At 43.9% G+C, this 19031-nt stretch overlaps 1 protein-coding gene across 12 annotated transcripts in view; it reads left to right on the forward strand.

Annotated features, from left to right (window-relative positions):
- The window catches only part of OBSCN (obscurin, cytoskeletal calmodulin and titin-interacting RhoGEF), a 209583-nt gene that overhangs the window by 48112 nt on the left and 142440 nt on the right, over nt 1-19031 (forward strand). For all 12 annotated transcript variants that reach the window (XM_080383729.1, XM_080383728.1, XM_080383730.1 and 9 more), the window contains 9 exons: nt 1800-2075; nt 2779-3054; nt 3749-4024; nt 8526-8801; nt 12871-13140; nt 14236-14511; nt 15698-15973; nt 17116-17391; nt 18203-18478. In XM_080383729.1, coding sequence (XP_080239855.1) covers nt 1800-2075; nt 2779-3054; nt 3749-4024; nt 8526-8801; nt 12871-13140; nt 14236-14511; nt 15698-15973; nt 17116-17391; nt 18203-18478 — 2478 coding nt within the window. The remainder of the gene's footprint in view (nt 1-1799; nt 2076-2778; nt 3055-3748; nt 4025-8525; nt 8802-12870; nt 13141-14235; nt 14512-15697; nt 15974-17115; nt 17392-18202; nt 18479-19031) is intronic.

The following is a 19031-nucleotide window of genomic DNA, read 5'->3' on the forward strand; positions in this document are numbered from 1 at the left end:
TAGTGCTGCACAGTGAGGGGATGGTCTCAGGCAGGGAAGTAATCTGTCTTCACGGTAACGAGATACCCCAATAATCTTAACAGCAGGGTTCTGGAGAGACTATCCTCCTTTGGTCACCTAAATTTTGAAGAAAAGATCAGTCGTAATGATTACAATTTTTAATGAACTATATGTTCTCTGATGCCGCAGATGTGGCTGGCATGAGTGTACCATAGCAATTGTCCTTGGACTACTCAGTGACTGAAAGCAACAGTTGCTGCTAAAAGAAATGCAATACTAAGCTAAGATCGGTTATAACTGACAGCCATCAGCTTGCTCTTCAGGCAAGGGCTGCCTTGGTGGAATGAAGGGTATGAAATACCTGACATGCTCATCAAATATTGCTTGTTAACTTAGGCACAGGGTGTGTTGAATAGGTTTGCTCACATTTTACACACAAGGTGCCTGTCTCCTCTTATTCAGTTGCCTTTGCTTTTACCTTTACAAATATGATTGCAACCCCCCTCGCCCCCGAGTTGATAAAATGCTGTATTGCTGCTGCATACATGCCACATGCTCTGTGTGTGTGTGCTTGCACAGCTCATACGTGTGGCTACCCGTGTGCGCAGTCAGCAGGGTCTAGGCTGAGGTATCAAAGCAGGAGCCTCTACCGCTTGAGCTATGAGTTCTGAGCAGTGGTGAGTTCTCCTAACGTGAAAAACAGATTCAGTAGAAAGATGTGACACTATTGGCTCATATATTAACTTAGTCCTCTTGAAATTGGTGAGTATCTTATCAATGAGATTATCCCATATGTGGGATAATAGATCTGGTCTGGGGAAGAATTAGCCCAGTGGGACTGATATTGTGAACATGGGGCTGCAGGAATGGACTCGGCAACATTTAAAGGCAACTCCTCATCACTTCCAACAAGGCCTTCTGAGACTTCTTAGATCTTTTCAAAGCTGTTTGTGTACTCAGGCATCAATACATATTCCCTAGAGCTTACCTGAAATCAAAACAAGGACTGGTGATTAAAGTGTCAGCAACTTGAGAGCATCTCATCTTGATTTAAAAGATCCAGAAGGATGTAAGAGATGTGATTGCACTGTAACTGAGAGCAATTATCTGAAGATCAGAGAAGGAGTTTGCACCATCTGTCAGAAAGTCAGGCATCAACTTTCATGTGTGATGAGACAGGAGCTGTGAATTAAAGCACATGTCAGGCTTTATGGTCTCATGATGTTGGGCCAGGTTCTGCTCATGGCTCTGTGCACACACAGCTCTGGTAATAGAAACCACTGCATCTGTGCTCAGGTAGACAGTTTTCATGCCTGGCTTCTGAAGGGGATGCAGAAGAAGGTTGCACATCAGTTAGGTGAATTTTGCTTTTGAATACAGGTAGGCATAGATCCATGTCCATCTAGAACTTAATAAGGCTAGTATTAATGCCACAGTGCAGACCTAATAGGCTGTTGTAATGTAAAGGATACATAAATACCCAGCTCCCAAAGTGGAGACTGCTATGTACTAACTCTCTGGATGATTTAAAACTTAGATGACGAGTTCCCCAGTAGAGAGAACACTGCTGTATCTCAGGAGGGACTTTTCTGACTCATAACCACAGTTTATTGGCATAACCATTAACACTCTATCATACATTCCAACAGTACCATGCACGCATGCGTACATTTACACCTCCAGAGGTGAAACTTGATCAGCCAAATGTGACTAGCAATGAAATAATGAACAGTAATTACTTAATTTTGTGCTGATAAGCCAGAATCAAGGTATAAACCACTTTCTCTTTTGCTTTCCAGATGAAACTGTTAATTTTGTCAACAAGCCCAAAACAACTCCAGAAATATTAGTCAGTCCTTCTGAAAACCTTGAGCTGCTGTGTGAGGTGTCAGTTGCGAGTGGAGGCGTGGTATGGAGGAAGGATCAAACTGAGGTGAAGCAGGACCAGAGGACAACAGTCATCTCCCAAGGGACACACCGCAAGCTCATCATCAAGAAGGTGACAAAGCAAGACCAAGGGAGCTATACCTGTGAAACGAAGGACGACAAAGTAACATTCCAAGTCAAAGTCAGAGGTGAGAAAGTGCTAGAAATGCCAAAGGTAAAGGAGCATTCCAGTTAAGGTAGCATCTTATATTTGGAGGATCTCACAACCTCTCTGGGGTGAATTATTTCAGTCATAGGACTTGATTTTTTTGGTTATCCAACATGCTTTTGCACCTGTGACTATTTGTAACTACAAAAAAATGGTGGGCAAGGATGAAAACTTCTGCACCGCTCACAATTACCTGGTCCGTCTGCAGAAAAACTGCAGAATCATAATGTAAGGCCATGGCAGAGGGGCAGGGATAGCTAAAAAAGAAGGGGGAGGTGTCTGAAGGGTTCTGATTAGATGGAGAATGACTGGAGTGACCCAAATAGGCAGAAAAAGAGCAACAGTTCCTGGATATGAAGATACAAGGGTTGTTCCCTCTGGTTCACTGGAAGCTTGGAGAGATGCAGGAAGAGAAAAAGAGAGAAGAGGGAGAAGGGTTCAGGCAGCTCATGATGGTGCTCTAAGTGCCAGGTTCAAATCTGTGCTCAGATTGTGAGTTTCTTAACTTTATCCCAGAATTCTCATACAGCTATTCACTTCCTATCAGCAAAACAGAGTTGAAGGTGCTTTCTTGTGTTAAGGGGCCATCATGAGGCAAGTATAGTCAAGTAGGATGAAGTTAGTTCAGCACTGGAGGAGACAACTGCAAAAATCTGTGTGTGCCTATTGTGGCTTTCTTACAGAGACAGAAGACGTGTTTACGAACAAGGACAAGGTACAAAAGGAAGCGAAGGCTGTACTGACACAAAACGCCACGCTGAGCTGCGAGGTGGCCCAGGAGAAGACTGATGTGAAATGGTACAAGGATGGGAAACTGATCACCTCCAGCAAGAAGTTCAAGGTGGAGTCGGAGGGCAAATCGCGTCGCCTGGTGGTGTGTCAGGTGGAGAAGAAAGATGCTGGGGAGTACACCTGCGAGGCTGCTGGCCAGAAATTGACCTTCAAGATTGGTGTCACAGGTGGGATATTTGTCTGGTCTCATCTCAGAAAGGTCCATGAGTTCCTCTCACTACAGAGCAAAATGAATCACTCTACACTCCAGGGTTTGGGTAGCCTAGGTCTTCCTTGAGTAGTGAAGTTGGTCAGGTAACCACCTTGCATGCAGCCACTGTCACAGACGCCTATAGCTGGTTGTTTTCATCTGTGAGATGCATCCTGCTCAGCAGTGTTTTCCGATTTCCCAGTAAAGAAAAAAAAATATGCAAGTTTACATGTGCTGTTATGATTTATATGGAAAAAGGTAGGGTCAGCTCCTAGATGTGTAGGAAAATAAGCCTGGAAGTAGTAGGAAAACAGGTCTGCTCAAGAAGTACCTAGACTGGGCAAGGCTTACAATATGGGTCCCGGTGGTAGGTGAGATTGGGAGATAAATTGTGCATTACATTATCAAACAAAAAGTTGGATTTCGGTGGAGATGGGAAGAAGCTGGACTCCTGAAGCACTGAATCATTTTGCTCAAAACCAGCTGATGTGTTTTCCTCGTGCCATACGGAGGGCCATGTCCTGTCTGAGCGTACCTTTGCTGTGAGTGGGACCATTGCATAATAACACAACTGTGGAAACTGGAAACTGTCATATTTTTCACCTGGGTTTGAACACTTTGGGCAGTGTAAACGTATATTTGATTTTTTAATTTCCTCTCCCACCCCACAGAAGCAGAAGATGCCTTTATCAACAAGGACAAAGTGAAGAAGGAGGTGAAAGCTGCACTATCAGAAAATGCCACGCTGAGCTGCGAGGTGGCCCAGGAGAAGACTGACGTGAAATGGTACAAGGATGGGAAACTGATCACCTCCAGCAAGAAGTTCAAGGTGGAGTCGGAGGGCAAATCGCGTCGCCTGGTGGTGTGTCAGGTGGAGAAGAAAGATGCTGGGGAGTACACCTGCGAGGCTGCTGGCCAGAAACTGACCTTCAAGATTGTCATCACAGGTGGGAGGCAGATTTTTATTGGTATTTAATTGCATTTTCTTTGTGTCTGGGTGTTTTCTACCGTTTTCTCTGTCAAAACATTAGGAATGCTGTTAAAGTACTTCCTGATGTTGATCTAAGCTACCATTTCCGGGAGGTTGTGCAGGACTGGGCAGACCTAGAGGTTATGTGTAGGTATCCTGCTGTCGGCTCCTCAGCAACCTGTGCTGCTGCTTTAGGCTCAGTGATAGTGAATCACGAGTTTTCAGTAGCCGGCACTGCGTTGAAGGACCTCTTCCAATGTGGTTATCATCATTGGTATTCCTCCCTTTGTTACTGCTGTTCTTCCATGAAAGTCACTGTTTTCTTCCCTCTTTGTTTCATCTTTTCTGTACAGTGTCCTCCCTCCCAAAACAGGGAATTGCTTCCATTATTCCACAGTCTCTTGGGGCAAAGATGTCTGTGAGCACAGCCTCGTAACTCCACACACCATGAAACTTTTTTGGATGATGAGCACAAGTGGATACAAATATGTGCAATTTGAATTACGATTTGTATTTAACAACCTTTCATTCAGCTCTTCCTCTGCCATTTTTTAATCTGTCATTGGATAGCTTTACAAATCACAATTAGCTATGAGAAGTGGTGCAAATACTTTTCTACCAAGCGATATTTAAACAGTAGTGTTTACACAATCCCTACTTTATTGTGGCTGCATCGAGAATCTTTGGGAGTTGGTGGCAGTGTATTGTCCTAAAAATTTTGTATCAGCTGCACTGCACATATCTGTGATCTGCTGAAACCAAAGGTGATGACTGTTCATTGTGATTTCTACATCTGTAATGACCAGTCATAAGCCCAGAAATGTTTGTCTGTATTTTTCTCATTAACAACATGATTTGGAGTCTGAGGTTCTAATAATGAGGCTGTTCTTTCATCCTGACTACACTATAGATTTCTTTGGTCTCAGTATATTTTGCAGAAAGGTCCAGTAAATTTTATCTCAAGCTCCAGGCAGCTATGGACTTGTCAGCTACATTCTGAGTGATCATTTCTGAATTGGATGACAAGAAAGGGTTTGGCTTGTTTTTGATTGCATGTATAACACTCCACTGTCTTTGCAGTCAAATGCCTCTCTGTTTTCTTGTCTCATATTCTGAGATCAGAACAGGGAATCTATTTTCTCCTTTGCTTTCTTACAGCATCAGACACGCTGGAACCCTAATGCTGGCAGAGGCCTGGCATTTTATCAGCTATGTGCAAGAGCAACTGCATTAGGACTCTGACTTTTGTGCTCGCAGTTGTGCTGGAGACCTGAAGTCCTTGCAGGGCATAGCTCAAGTGCTGTTCCCTTGTAAAGCTTGCAGTCTTTACTGCTCTTCGCTGCTTTGGGGCATCCTGCTCTCTCCACCTTACGTGTGCGGTGTGCAGCTGCTGCTACAGCATAAAGCCTTGCTGCTCCCCACAGCACATACTGTAAGGCACTGGCTGTTACGTATCCTTGCTCTGCGTCGGGTACGCAGGGTGTTCTTGGGGCACTTGGGCTCTTTGTCATGAATTGTGTAGCACGTGCCTTTGGCCAAGGGAACTTTCAGCTTCAGTGAAGGATGGGTTACAGTAAGGCTAGATTTGAGAGGCATCTGTCAGAGAAAATGCAACAAGGGCGTTGATAGAAAGACCGCTGGTATAAACAACGTTTGTGCTCAGCTGGTGAAACTGGTTCATACACTACAGAGGTGTAGTCAGAAAGCACAGAAATTTAGCACCTTTACAGTTGAATTTCTGTAGCTGAGGGCTATTCTTAGTTGTCTGCCTCAGAAACCAAAGGTTTTTAGTTCTCTTTCAAACTGGATGACTTCACTGCTGCATGGGGTAAGGTAACACCTTTCCCCCTCTGTCGCAAGCAGAGTGCTTGCCTAGCTACTGTTGCTGTATTTTTCATGTGTACGACTGTAACGTGACATGCAAGTCCAGCACCGTCTGGAAAATGATCTAGTGTGAAAGTCAGGAGGGATTATGAGTACTCTGAGTGGTTGGCTCTTTTGCTACAGAAATCCTCATCTTACTAGATTATCCCAAAGTGCAGTGGCTTTCTGGGTCTTAATTTATCCTGTTACCATTGCCCTCAGAAAGTTTTTCAGGGTTCCTGTACTCCAGGGCTCCACTGGTAGCACAAAAAACTTCCCTATTTATGGAAAGCTTGAAGGTTAGATGCTCCACGTTGAGCATTGGGATGCAGCTATAGCTTTTGGCTTTTAAAGAACCAGGTGCTGTACACCTTGGGACTGGGCTCCATGTGTAGCAAAAAGAGCTGATTCTGAAATCTCATTCTTTCAAGATTCGTGGTAAGCAGTGAAATCCTTATTTGAAGTTGGTGAAAGCTCCATGTCCTGAAAACATGGTTTTCCTCATTTTCAGTGAAATTTCACTAACTGGTTTCAGATGAGGTTGGAAATGTCATCTGCATGGAACACTTGTTTAACTTTAATTTTCTAAGGCAAATTACTGGCTAGTGTAAATCACTTTGTAAGCTGATTAAAAGTTCTAATCACATTTCCTACCACTATAAAAGTGTTTTTTATAAAGGGCAAGAATGCAGAGAACAAGCAAGTAAATCATCTGGAATATTCCTGCTCTGCTAATTTGAAATTTTAAATACAGCAGCCATTGACACGGTCTGGTTTGTAACTCCTTTAGTGCACCCAGCGTTCACAGCCCAAGTCATAGGTGGAAGTTGAAATGTTTATAATTTTGCAATTGGTTTTAAATGCAAACCATGGTGTGTGCTCGAGCTCTTTTCAGTTACCCAAACGCTCCTTAATCTGCAGTGGGCTGACGCATGCCTTTGAGGAGTTTTGCATCACCCAGCATAGGCTATGTGCACTGCCTTGTTAATGACACCTTAATGACAATGACAGCTCCTTACACCCCTTCTACAGCCACTATGAACAGAGGAGCTCAAAATTAGAGCGTATAAGCTGTTTCCTGCTTTGGCTTGCTCCCTGCAGGATTTCTTTTTTTCCCTGGACCGTGCAATATTGACGGCAAGCCTATGATACGGCTCCCCGGCTTGCGTGTAGTGCACGGTCAGCAGTGTAGGGACCTGACCTGAGCTTACCCCTACTCCTTACCCTCCCAGGCAGCTGCTGCTGCTCAGAGTACAGACGTGACACAGACTGTATGTAGAGGAGAGAGACGTCAAGGAGTAAAGGATGGCACTAGGAAGCTGCAGAGTGACTGGGGGGAGAAAGGCAGTAGCGTGGGTTATGGAAGGGGTTCTCCATGACTGCCAGGGAGAACCAGGAGTCTCCCAGGTCACCTTACCCAGGCAACCCAGATGCCTGAACCTGGATGGATGAAGTATCTTCCATGCTTGCACTGCAACTGAGGGGCAACGGCAACCCCAGGCCTTGTGAGTCGAGCATTTACCTTTGGAGCTTGTGCTTCTGTAGCAGTGAAATCATGGACTGCGATGCTCCAGTACATACCTGGGACCCTAAGAGGCATAGGCTGCCTGTACTAAATGCTGGATGGCTGTTGCTATGTAATATCCATCATGTAGGCATATCAGCATATGCTATACTACTTGTGCAGTTATTTCTTAAGGTAAATAAGTGGGGGAAAAATGTCCATTTTTTTAGGGTCTTTTTGTCCTCCCACATCTCACATGTACGCTAATATAGCAGCTGACAGTGACTACACCAGTTGTTGGTAAAAGGAGAACAAGGTCAAACAATCATTAAAGTAAATGGTAAAAGATGCAATTTATCAGTCAGGAGTACTTAGTAAGGTGACAAATTAATCTTTTCAATTAATATGGCTGGCTAACTACTGATCACACTCATTACCCTTTTGATGCCAACTGCACTTGTTGAGATGGAAGTTCTAAGTGATACTTGAGAAGAAAGTGATTTTAAACACTTAATCCTTGTTCCTTGTATATAGTATGAAAAGAAGATTTCCTACAGCAAGTTTTCTGAAAAATTAGAGATTTATGAGGAAAGAAAACCATACTTCAAATTTTATAGACCAGTTTTATGTATAATGTAGGCAAGAACCTTTCTGTATTAAGAACTGTACCTTTGTCATTTCATTGGGATTGAGTTACAAGGTATTTTCTGAACGACACCCAGTCTTAATCTAAAATACCAAGATGCTGGTAAATTCCTGTAAATAACGTGGTAGTGAAGGTGGCAACTCATAATTGTGTTATATTTGGCTATTTCCAAATGTGTGGTGTAGAAATATCATCAAGACACAAAGAGGAAAAATTATCCTTATCATAATTATAAGAAATTTGAAAATGAGGCGATTGAGCCATTCCTGAAGACTAGTCAGAGAGGTATGGCTATATGGGCTATGTTTTGAGGATGCATTCACTGCTCTGTGTGATAAAAAGGACTGCAAAGCAATGTTACAAGGAGTGATCCTGTAGAGCACCTACGCAAAATACCTGTAATATCTTATTGCTGCAAGCTAGCTATATCCGACATATTTTTCCCCTAATATTTCCCTGTTTCAGAGGCAGAAGGTGCTTTCATCAACAAGGAGAAGGTGCAGAAGGAGGTGAAAGCTGCACTATCAGAAAACACCACACTGAGCTGCGAGGTGGCCCAGGAGAAGACTGACGTGAAATGGTACAAGGATGGGAAACTGATCACCTCCAGCAAGAAGTTCAAGGTGGAGTCGGAGGGCAAATCGCGTCGCCTGGTGGTGTGTCAGGTGGAGAAGAAAGATGCTGGGGAGTACACCTGCGAGGCTGCTGGCCAGAAACTGACCTTCAAGATTGATGTCACAGGTGAGGGATGATCTGATAACGTATTTTTTGCTGTAGCTATAAAGAAAGCTTCCTAGTGACATAGATTTACTTCCAGCCATGGTCTATATGTGTCTCCAACAGAACTTAAGCAGTTATTCTTAAAGGTTGGTATTAAAGGCATGTGTGTGGATGCTTTGGGAAGGAGGAAAGTCCAGCTAGGCTGGTATTCTTTCCCTGATTTTGACCACAAGTGATTATTAAGAAAAAGGATGTAAGAACAGGACAAGCATACAACAATCCTTCCACTCTTTAGGAGTCTGCAGTTCCACTGTAAGAATCTTTAGTTTCCATCTCATCTAGGACAGTTTTTCTGCCCTATACGAGACATGGCTTGGCTGAGAGAATTTGCCTATGTGACTTCATGAGGAACTGCACAACATATACAATTTCAAGTGAGTTCAGATCAGCATCCAGTAGTTTGTGATGCTGGTGAATCATCAATACATACATTTCTGTCCTTGCTGCTAGTTATTTTCATGGAAAATATTCCCCAGTATTTCTTTTCTCATCTTCCTTGCTTCTGTCTTGCCTGAAAGAGTTATGAGGGAAGAGTACTTAAATTTGATGTAGATGTTTCTTTTCTGATTGTGGACCAGAAGAAAACCTTAAATATGCATCCAGTTAAAAGCGTATCCCAGGAAGTGATGTGGGACAATACAGCTGGGACTGGTGCAAACATTTGCCCTTTTCTGTTTCAGTGGATTCACCCAGTGCTAGAATCTAACAATGTCTGTTTAAAGGTGTGCGCATCTCCGCAGCCTGGTGCACTGGTCATGGCCCTGAGCTTTTTATTTTGGACTTGGCTATGAAGGTGGTTGTGTATTATCCACACTGGATGTGGTTTGTGGCTGGCCTGCTCCCAGTGTGGCCTGAGTAAAGCATGGTGTTACAGCACTGAGATCCTTGTGACTGCCAGTTGTAGGTCTTGTTGAGGTACAAACGGTGGGTTTCTTTCTGCTTGCTCTGCCCTGGCTGCCTACTGTGGTGTATGTTGGTGGGGACTGAGACCCTACAAGGAAACTGGGGGCAAATCTGCCTCATTCTCCGTGGTGTTTGGCAACTCTCCTTTGTGCCAGAAAAGCTATGGTAATACTTATTCCATGGATTAATTATGTGACCTTTTTCTGTGGCTCTGTGTAGGTTGTAGGAGCAGCAGAGGGTAAGACTGAGATCATTATTTCAAACAATGAATGTCTGAATAGCAGAAGCTGTTAGAAAAATCATAGCAGATTATAAATGAAACTGTGAAAGGCAGAAATTAACAAAGGATCTTACCACACTCTTTGAAGGAAGAGCTCTTCTTAGCTTCTTGTGGAGGGATCTTCTCAACTGGGACCAGGAGATATTTATCCTCTGCTGGATGCAACGAGGCAGGGAAGTGCTCTCAGCAGTTGTTTGTGCTGGCAGCTAAGCAAGTGAGGGAAGCTGCTGACAGCAATAATGGAGGGTTGCATGAGACACTTGGATGAAAACCCAAGGATTGGCTTGACTTTTAGGGCTTCTGAGAAACAGCCATAATCATGAGAGAAAATCCCATGGCTCAGAGACAGGGGTTCAGGTTTTTGGGAAGTAGCACTGTCCTCTACAGGTTGATGTGGGGGAGACCTCACTATCACCAACCTTCTCTGCATCCCCCATCCTCTCCGTAAGCAGGGGTGAGAAGAGACAAGATAAGAATACTTCCTCATGGAGGTATTTTTCCTGTCACAGGCTTTGAGGTACTTGGGTGTCATGGAAAATGGGACAGGCATTTTGTCTGCAAGACACAGATGGGTGTTGCCCAAGCCCATTGCTACCAAAGAGAAGCCGTTACATAGATTTTGCAAATGGGTAACTATTAGAATGGAGAAAAACAGGCTCTGTCTTGTCACTTTACTGGTCACTTTAAAGGCAGAAATGGTGGGATCCATTTGCGTTCTCCTTCAAGACTGCTGGAGAAGTATGCTGTAGAAACAGAACTGGAAAACGGATCTTCTGACCCTCTATGCTTCAACCCTAAATCACCATTTTTTTTACCTTCCTGTTGATCAAGGTACAACTGAATGATAGTACTTTGTGTAAGAAGTGCCTTTGCCCTGAGGGAAAGTCAAACATCCAAAAGTTTTCACTGAAGAGAGTTGCCTAGGGTAGAATATAAGGTGTGAGCTTAGGAGTTCCTCACTCGGTTTACCTCCTTGTGGAACCTCCATTGCTTTGTACTGAAGGGCAAAACATCTTCCTGGAGTGAGGGTAAGAACCCAAAAGAACAAATTAGCCTGTAGAACACTTTCTAGGAACACTGGCTTGTTTTCTTCAGAAGTGTGATACAAAGAGCTTTGAAACATGAAACCCACACTGTGCATCCCCAGTGCTTCCCCTGTCTACATGTATTTCTGGTGCTAGAGTGCCCCTCGCTAGGTGTCTTAACCTCCTGCATGAGCTCGGATCCAGCCTGACTTCTGGCAAATCGTGCTGGTTTACTACAGTTACGGGTTCCAGAGACACAGCTTTCCAGCAGAGTTGTCCTTTTTTCCTTTTCTTGTATGTGCTCTGTCTTTTAAAGGATTGAAAAGTGTTTTGGTTTGGTTTTGGTTTTTTTTTTTTTTTTTTTTAAACCTGGCCTTGCTGATCCTTTCCTTCCTGTTTTTCTGCTGGGTGAAGTACAGATTCTGAACACTTTAGTGTGAAGATACTATGTTCCACACTGAGTCCTGAACAAATCGTTAATCTATTCTTCATGAATCAGTTCTCATAATCCACACAAGTTTGGTAGCTTCAAACAAGTGTGTTACAGATATATTTTTGTTAATCCCTCTATTTACTGCAGACTAGATCATCTTGTGATCTCTACATCCAAAGTTACTTCCCATGCCCAGCTTCTAAAATGATATCCTTGGAATTTACCAAAAGCAAGCCTAAAATCAAATTACTTTTCTGAAGTCAGTGCCTGCTTGATTGGAGAATCTGACAGCTACTCCATCTGGAAATCCAAGTTGCTGTTGCACATCTCCAGTGGAGGCAACGAGGATGATTAAGGGGCTGAAGCACATGTCATATGAGGAGAGGCTGAGGGAAGTGAATTTGTTCGGTCTAGAAAAGAAAAAAGGGAGATATTATTGCTGCCTGCAGCTGTCTAATGGGAGGGTGTAGAGTCCACAGCTCCACATTCTTATCAGAAATGCATGGTGACAGAAGAGGCAAAGCATACAAGCTGGAACGTGGGAAGTTCTGAAAAGAGACTAGGAAACACTTGCACCATGAGGGTGGTCAAGCTCTGGAACATGAGCCTTGAGACTGTGGGATCTCCATCACTGGAAATATTCAGAACTCAATGGGACATGGCCCTGAGTAACTTGATGTAATTTTATCTGCTCTGAGTGGGGAAGTGGCACTGGATGACCTCCAGAGATCACTCCTAACCTAAATTATTTTATGACTCTGATTTTGTACTATTAGTAGCACATGATCTGTAGAATATATCTGGGAAGTGATGCTGTTCCATGAGGACACAGGTCCATACAAATCTTTGAGGATACTCCAGTTGTTACGCATCTATTTCATAACCCTTGTAGATTTTGTTGTGGTTTTTTTTTCCCCTGAATATTCCTTTACCCACATATGGGACAGCATTGGCAAATGAAGGATCCTGCCTGGAGTATCTGCTGTTTACTCTGAATATGCAGCCTTGTCTTCTCTGCAAGTGGCCAAAACACACCTTCCCCAAGAGAGCCTGTCCTGCTTGGCCTGCAGAGAGTGACCCTACAGAATGTGTGCAGGAAAGCTGGTGTAAGCCTGAAGATCAGGCATGGCAGTTCTGGCTGCCCAAGTGAGCAGCAGCAAGAAACTAGGCTGTCTGGAAACAAGGTGTCCCTGCCAGTGCTTCCTCAAGCATTTGCTTAACTGATTCTGTTAGCCTTTTTGATTTTACGGCTGCTTTATTTAAACTGTAATCTACCAGGTGGTCTCCCATTGAAAACCCAATACCCTGTGATCTTGGAGGCAAAGCTTTCATTTTTATGGGCTTTTTTTTTTTTTTCTTCTAAATTTTTAATTCTTTCCAATCTTGCAGATGATGTGTTTGAACACAAAGACAAAGTTCAAAAGGAGGTGAAGACAGTGCTGAAGGAGAATGCCATGCTGAGCTGCGAGGTGGCCCAGGAGAAGACTGACGTGAAATGGTACAAGGATGGGAAACAGATCACCTCCAGCAAGAAGTTCAAGGTGGAGTCGGAGGGCAAATCGCGTCGCCTGGTGGTGTGTCAGGTGGAGAAGAAAGATGCTGGGGAGTACACCTGCGAGGCTGCTGGCCAGAAACTGACCTTCAAGATTGATGTCACAGGTGGGAGAATTTGCTGCATCCCTGTTGCACGTCTTAAAAATTGGAAGGAGAGGGAAGTTTTGTGGCTTGGCAAATTCCATCTCAGCAGTCAGTGACTGAGCAAACATTTAGGTTTTGCTGGTTTACTTGAGCATTTGTGTTCATGCTATTAGATCTGTCTCCCTTCTTTTAAAACTAAGAGTGCAGTGGATTTCTGTAGCCCAAGCCTAGGGCAGGCTGAAGGTCATCAGGAAATTTTCCCAGGAACCTGGTGAAGATGCACTGATAGCAAAATGAGAGTTGAATGATTGCAGGAGGAATTAAAGGACACAGCACACCTTCTGAGCACATGTATTCTCTTGTGAATGCCCCTTCCTGAAATAAAGTCTCTGTTTATTATGGAGGAAACCTATTTATTATGGCCTCTGTCAACTGAAATACTGGAACTCTTCTCAGAAGTAGTAGCTGAGGAAACCAGGTCTTTTCACCATAATATTAACAAGAACCAGTTTTACTCTTGACAACCCTCAGCTGGATCTTGATGAATTTAAAGCAAATTGAGCAGTTCATGTATTGAATTGCTTTTTGATTCTGGTGCTGTGCAGTGCAAAGCAAATACCACGGGAGCTGGCTAGTTTTCATTCGTTAGAGAAACACGCTTCTGGGATGCCACAACTTTAGAATATTTGGGAAATAAAGATATAGGCGCAGAAAAGGCTCATGAAGTTTGTTTCCCGAGACTAGCTTTGCTTTTGCTGGCAAAGCAAATTGCAGCTCTTCGGTGGTTTTGACAGTTCAACAGACTTCTTATAGACTGTGTGCCTGGTGTGCTGACGGACTTAGGGGTAGGTGAACTTCTTTTATGCAGATTTTGGAGAATGGTTGTGGTGGAAATGAAAGCATCTTTGGGGCTATGTATCTTTGGGACTGCCAGTAAAGGAGTCCTGCACCAGGCACTTGATGTAATTCAGAGATTAACGGTTCAGTTGATGGTGGTGACAGGGAATGTGAATGGGAAAGCCGTTTCAGCACCGCAATCCAGATGTGCATTTGGGAAGGGGTGTGTGTGTGTGAAAGCTTAACTTTCTGAATCTGCCCCTGTACCCTTAATTCCAGAGGCAGAAGATGCTTTCATCAACAAGGAGAAGGTGCAGAAGGAGGTGAAAGCTGCACTATCAGAAAACGCCACACTGAGCTGCGAGGTGGCCCAGGAGAAGACTGACGTGAAATGGTACAAGGATGGGAAACTGATCACCTCCAGCAAGAAGTTCAAGGTGGAGTCGGAGGGCAAATCACGTCGCCTGGTGGTGTGTCAGGTGGAGAAGAAAGATGCTGGGGAGTACACCTGCGAGGCTGCTGGCCAGAAACTGACCTTCAAGATTGTCGTCACAGGTAAGAGAAGATTTTGGCCTATCATTCCTATTTCTAGAATATTTGAAAAATTAATGTAGTTTCATAAGTTTTTTTCCTGTTACCCTTCAAATTTGTAGAGAACATCTTTGGAATGGCCTAACTCTGATGTGGAAATGGGACAAAGTGTTAGAAATACAGTTCTATTTATATCTTATATGTAAAACTTCATAAAACCCTTAAAACAGCAAGCTACATGCTTGGAAAGACTTCGGGAACTATCCGTCTCTGTAGGAAAAGGGCTGTGGGAAAGAAAGTACTGATTGCACATCTCCGTCCTCACACATTGGTGCAACCAGAACAGCTCTGCACCACAGCTGATTCTCAGTGCATTTCAGAGCAAGGTCATGGTGGAGAGCAGCTGGGTGTCTGCCCAACATCTGCACTCTTCTTCTTTCTCTTGGATGGGTTCGTTTCAGCCTTGGCAGAGAATGTGGCAGTAAGGCTTGATATATGCCAAGGTCTATCAAGATATATAAGGCAACTAGGGAAAGAAGGTGTCGTGCAGACTCATTCCAGATTCATCACCCTGCTGGGGCTGTAGAGTGGTAAAATGGATTCAGCTTTTTCCAACTCCTTCCTGATCCTCTTGCAAGTGGTATGACTGAGGTGTCTTCTGGACAACAAGCGGATTTCACCATTTGGATGTAAGATGAGCTGAGCTTTTCTCAAGGTCATATAAGAAGTAATAACAGTCCTGAATGTATCAGTCCTGGTCTAGCATGCTTCTCACTTAACAAAATGACCTAAAAGGCAGCAGAGGCAGCTATTGAGAACTAAAGAAATCAACAATATGGGACCATGACAGCATGGGCCAGCTCCTGCCTCTAAAAATTGTTACTTTGCACTCAACTTCAACAGAAATGTATCCTGCCTTGACTGGACCCTGCCACACAACGCTCTTATGAACCATCCAGATGATCTGTCTTACTGTTGTCGAAATACTAATCTTTGTGTGATTTGTGACAAAGCAACAGAAAGCTTTAAAAAAAACAACAACACCCCCCCCCACCACCTCTACCACAAAGCGGTTTGCATGTTCTGCCAATATGTTTAAACACCTGTTGTCAAGTCAGAGATTTGGTTTCCAGTGTTACCTGTAAGCCACAAGAAGGGGATTGGGCAGCATCACATCTTGGAGACACTTTGAATTTCTCTCTCTTTTCAGAGCCAGAAGTTGTGTTTACCAACAAGGAGAAGGTGCAGAAGGAGGTGAAAGCTGCACTATCAGAAAACACCACGCTGAGCTGCGAGGTGGCCCAGGAGAAGACTGACGTGAAATGGTACAAGGATGGGAAACTGATCACCTCCAGCAAGAAGTTCAAGGTGGAGTCGGAGGGCAAATTGCGTCGCCTGGTGGTGTGTCAGGTGGAGAAGAAAGATGCTGGGGAGTACACCTGCGAGGCTGCTGGCCAGAAACTGACCTTCAAGATTGGTGTCACAGGTAAGACATACTTGTCTAAATTACAGGAGAGGATCATAAAGTAAGAATTCCAATAACTCTTACACTATGGTGCAGTTGCAATGGTGTGGGCTTTGTTGCAGCCTGTAGGGTTCACCTGGTTTTCTGTACCTTGTTGCTTGGATTCTTAGAAAGTGGAATATTTGGCTTTAACATGGCACAAAGGCCTATCTCATTCTTAGCCTGTCTATGTAATAATAGTTACAGATACAAATATAATAGTAATAATAATCTACATTTTATTCAGCTCTCTCCCATTCCTGGGATGCCAAAGGGCGATTCTTGTGCATTGAACCTCTTGGAAGGAAAAAGGCATTCAAAAATCCTTTTCTTGTTAGACTTCTAGTCCCATTTCTGAGAACTGTAAGGCTGGAATATGTTTTGTCATTTGGAATTTCAGCAGTGGCACACCTCAAGATGGGTTGAAAACTCAGCACTTTTTCTGAATTTGGGCTGTTGTGCGTAGGAGATCTCAGCCTTCTGAGATACCTTACTACTTCTACCAGGTGTTAAATGTCCCTTTGTTGTGAAAGATTCCCAGAGATTACTCTTTTGGAACAGGTTTCACAAGGTGCCCAAACCGCTTCAAGCATGTGATGCTAAAGGGAGTGTTGACATTGCAACAGTCTTGGGTATGTTGCTGTCCATGATCTTGACCTACCTGAGTACTGCAGGGAGTTCTACTGATGTAGAAATACAATTGTATTTCCTTTGTCTCTTTGACAGTCACATTTGTGACAGTGGAAGAAACCATGAAGAGTCTGTTCCATAAGCTCTTAGTCCCGTATTTCTGTCCTAGCTCTTAAGTAAAAGCAATGTGGGAGCTTTTGGTGATATGCGGGACAGATGTTCTTTGGGAATGCTTTAATTAAATATTTTATGTATGATGGCTTGCAACCATAGGATGATTTCAACAACCCTCTTGGTCCTTTCCATTCCTAGGCTCTTACTTCCCAGTTTTCCACATGGCAGTTCAGTCACACAGAAGGGTAGATTTTGCCCACTGAAAGCAATCTGTTTTGGCCGTTGACAACCTAAACATTTTAAAACATGTGCACAGAAATTAGTACGATTGATCTTATTTTAATCCCTTGATCAATATTTTCTTCTGTTTCTGCACTCAGAGCCCAAACCTGCTTTTATAAACCAGGAAAAGGTTCAGAAGGAGGTGAAAGCTGTCCTGACGGAAAGTGCCACCCTCAGCTGTGAGGTAGCAGAGGATGCAACTGAAGTAAAATGGTACAAGGATGGAAGGCTGCTTGTATCCTCTAGGAAATTCAAAATAGAAACTGTGGGCAAAACCCGGCGCCTGGTTATAGACCAGCTGGAGAAGAAAGATGCTGGAGAATACATCTGTGAGGCTGCAGGCCAGAAGCTGACTTTCAAGTTGGAAATAACTGGTGAGTACTCACTTTGAGGGGTGAAGCAGCAATTTGTGTGGCTTTAGAGTAAAACTGAATATTCCCTACCCAGCAGCCATGGTGCAGCAACCATTTCCCCTGGAGCAACATCAGTGAACCACACCGCATGTTAATTTGGCCTTTTTCAATCTAGCAGTGTAGAGGTGAGGAATCTGGCTGAAGACTTTTTTTGGGCTATGTACATGCTATGCAGTTTTTGCTTATCTTCTTTGCACACCCCATTGATGAACCTGTTTCACTGGTGGGGAGCTGAAAGAAGTGGGAAGCTTTGAAGTGCAGCAATAGATTTGTGGAGAAAGATGACCAAGAAAATCTGGTCCGTGTCCCAAAACTTCCCAGTTTTGTGGCAAAGGGTGGTACAAGATGAAAAGAGACTAGGAGAAAGGTAATACAGCAAAGAGAAAAGAAAACAGGCCATAAATTCAGGTTTTGCACTTTAATATTTCTTAATTGGACCTAAATTCCTAAAAATGGGAAAGGAAAGAATTATATAGGTCATTTTACTCCTAAGAAACAAGTTTTTTTGTGAGCAGCAGATAAAAATGGGTATTTGCAATTCCTTTCCTTTGCTTCTTTTCTAAGAAGCAGCTCTGGGTTGCCTGACAGATCATTTTCTTTCTTCCTGCTCAGCAAAAGATTGTACCAGCCACAAATACTCAGACATTGCCTGGGTCACTGCAGATCATGAATGAGCTGGTGTTGTGAGTCATGAAGAGAGAGTAAGAGGAAATTACTGTGTTACAGATTTGAGCATTAAGTTTTTGGTTTCCGATTTCAATGTCTTTCCTAGAACCAGAGGCTAAATTTGAAAAGAAAGTTGTCCAGAGAGAGCCTCTCATTGTTCAGGAACATGAAAGCATCACACTGACTACTTCAGTAACACCTGAAACTGCTCCAGTGAAGTGGTTCAAGGATGGAACGGAAATCAAGGCAAGCAAGAAATACGAGCTCAAGAGTGAGGGGGCATGCAGGACCCTGACGGTGACCCTGGCTGAGAGCACAGACACTGCTGTGTACACATGCCAGACAAAGAACGACAAGCAGGAATTCAAAGTGCAGGTGAAAGGTGAGTAGAGAGCAGCACACAGGTCATGTCCCAACCCAACAGCTACACTTCTGTCATGGTAGGATGGAGGTGAAGTCCAAACTCTTTGTAAAAGTGTTCCAACCTCAAGGCTTGAATTGTTGTTGTAGCTGCTGTGGCTGCCCCACCATGGGTGAGCAAAGTTCTCCTGCTTCCAGATGCCCAGGTTTTCACCTTTTCTGTCCACTTGGAGGAACCAGGAAGCCTACGATGGCTGCTTCTCCTGGTGCCTGCTCCCCACTTGCATTATGCTCTTTCTGTCTCTGCCCAACCCCAGTAGCTGGGTCATGGCAGAGACCTAGCTCTTCCCCAGTCTGCTCACCAGCACAACAAAGCTGTTGAGGATGCCGGGGGGTGTTGTGTGAGGAGAAGATCTGTGAGTTAGTCACATGGGGAAGCAGGACCTGAGTTAGATCCTCCTCTATCTGTCGGATGGTGGACCTGGGACGCTGTTCCCTAGTCAAGGCTAAGGCTATAAACTGACGAGAAGGATGAAATACCACAGGAGATGAGAGGGGAGATGTCCCAGAGCAAA

This window comes from Falco punctatus (genome assembly GCF_963210335.1).
Source record: "Falco punctatus genome assembly, chromosome: 4".
Classification (NCBI taxonomy): Eukaryota; Metazoa; Chordata; class Aves; order Falconiformes; family Falconidae; genus Falco; species Falco punctatus.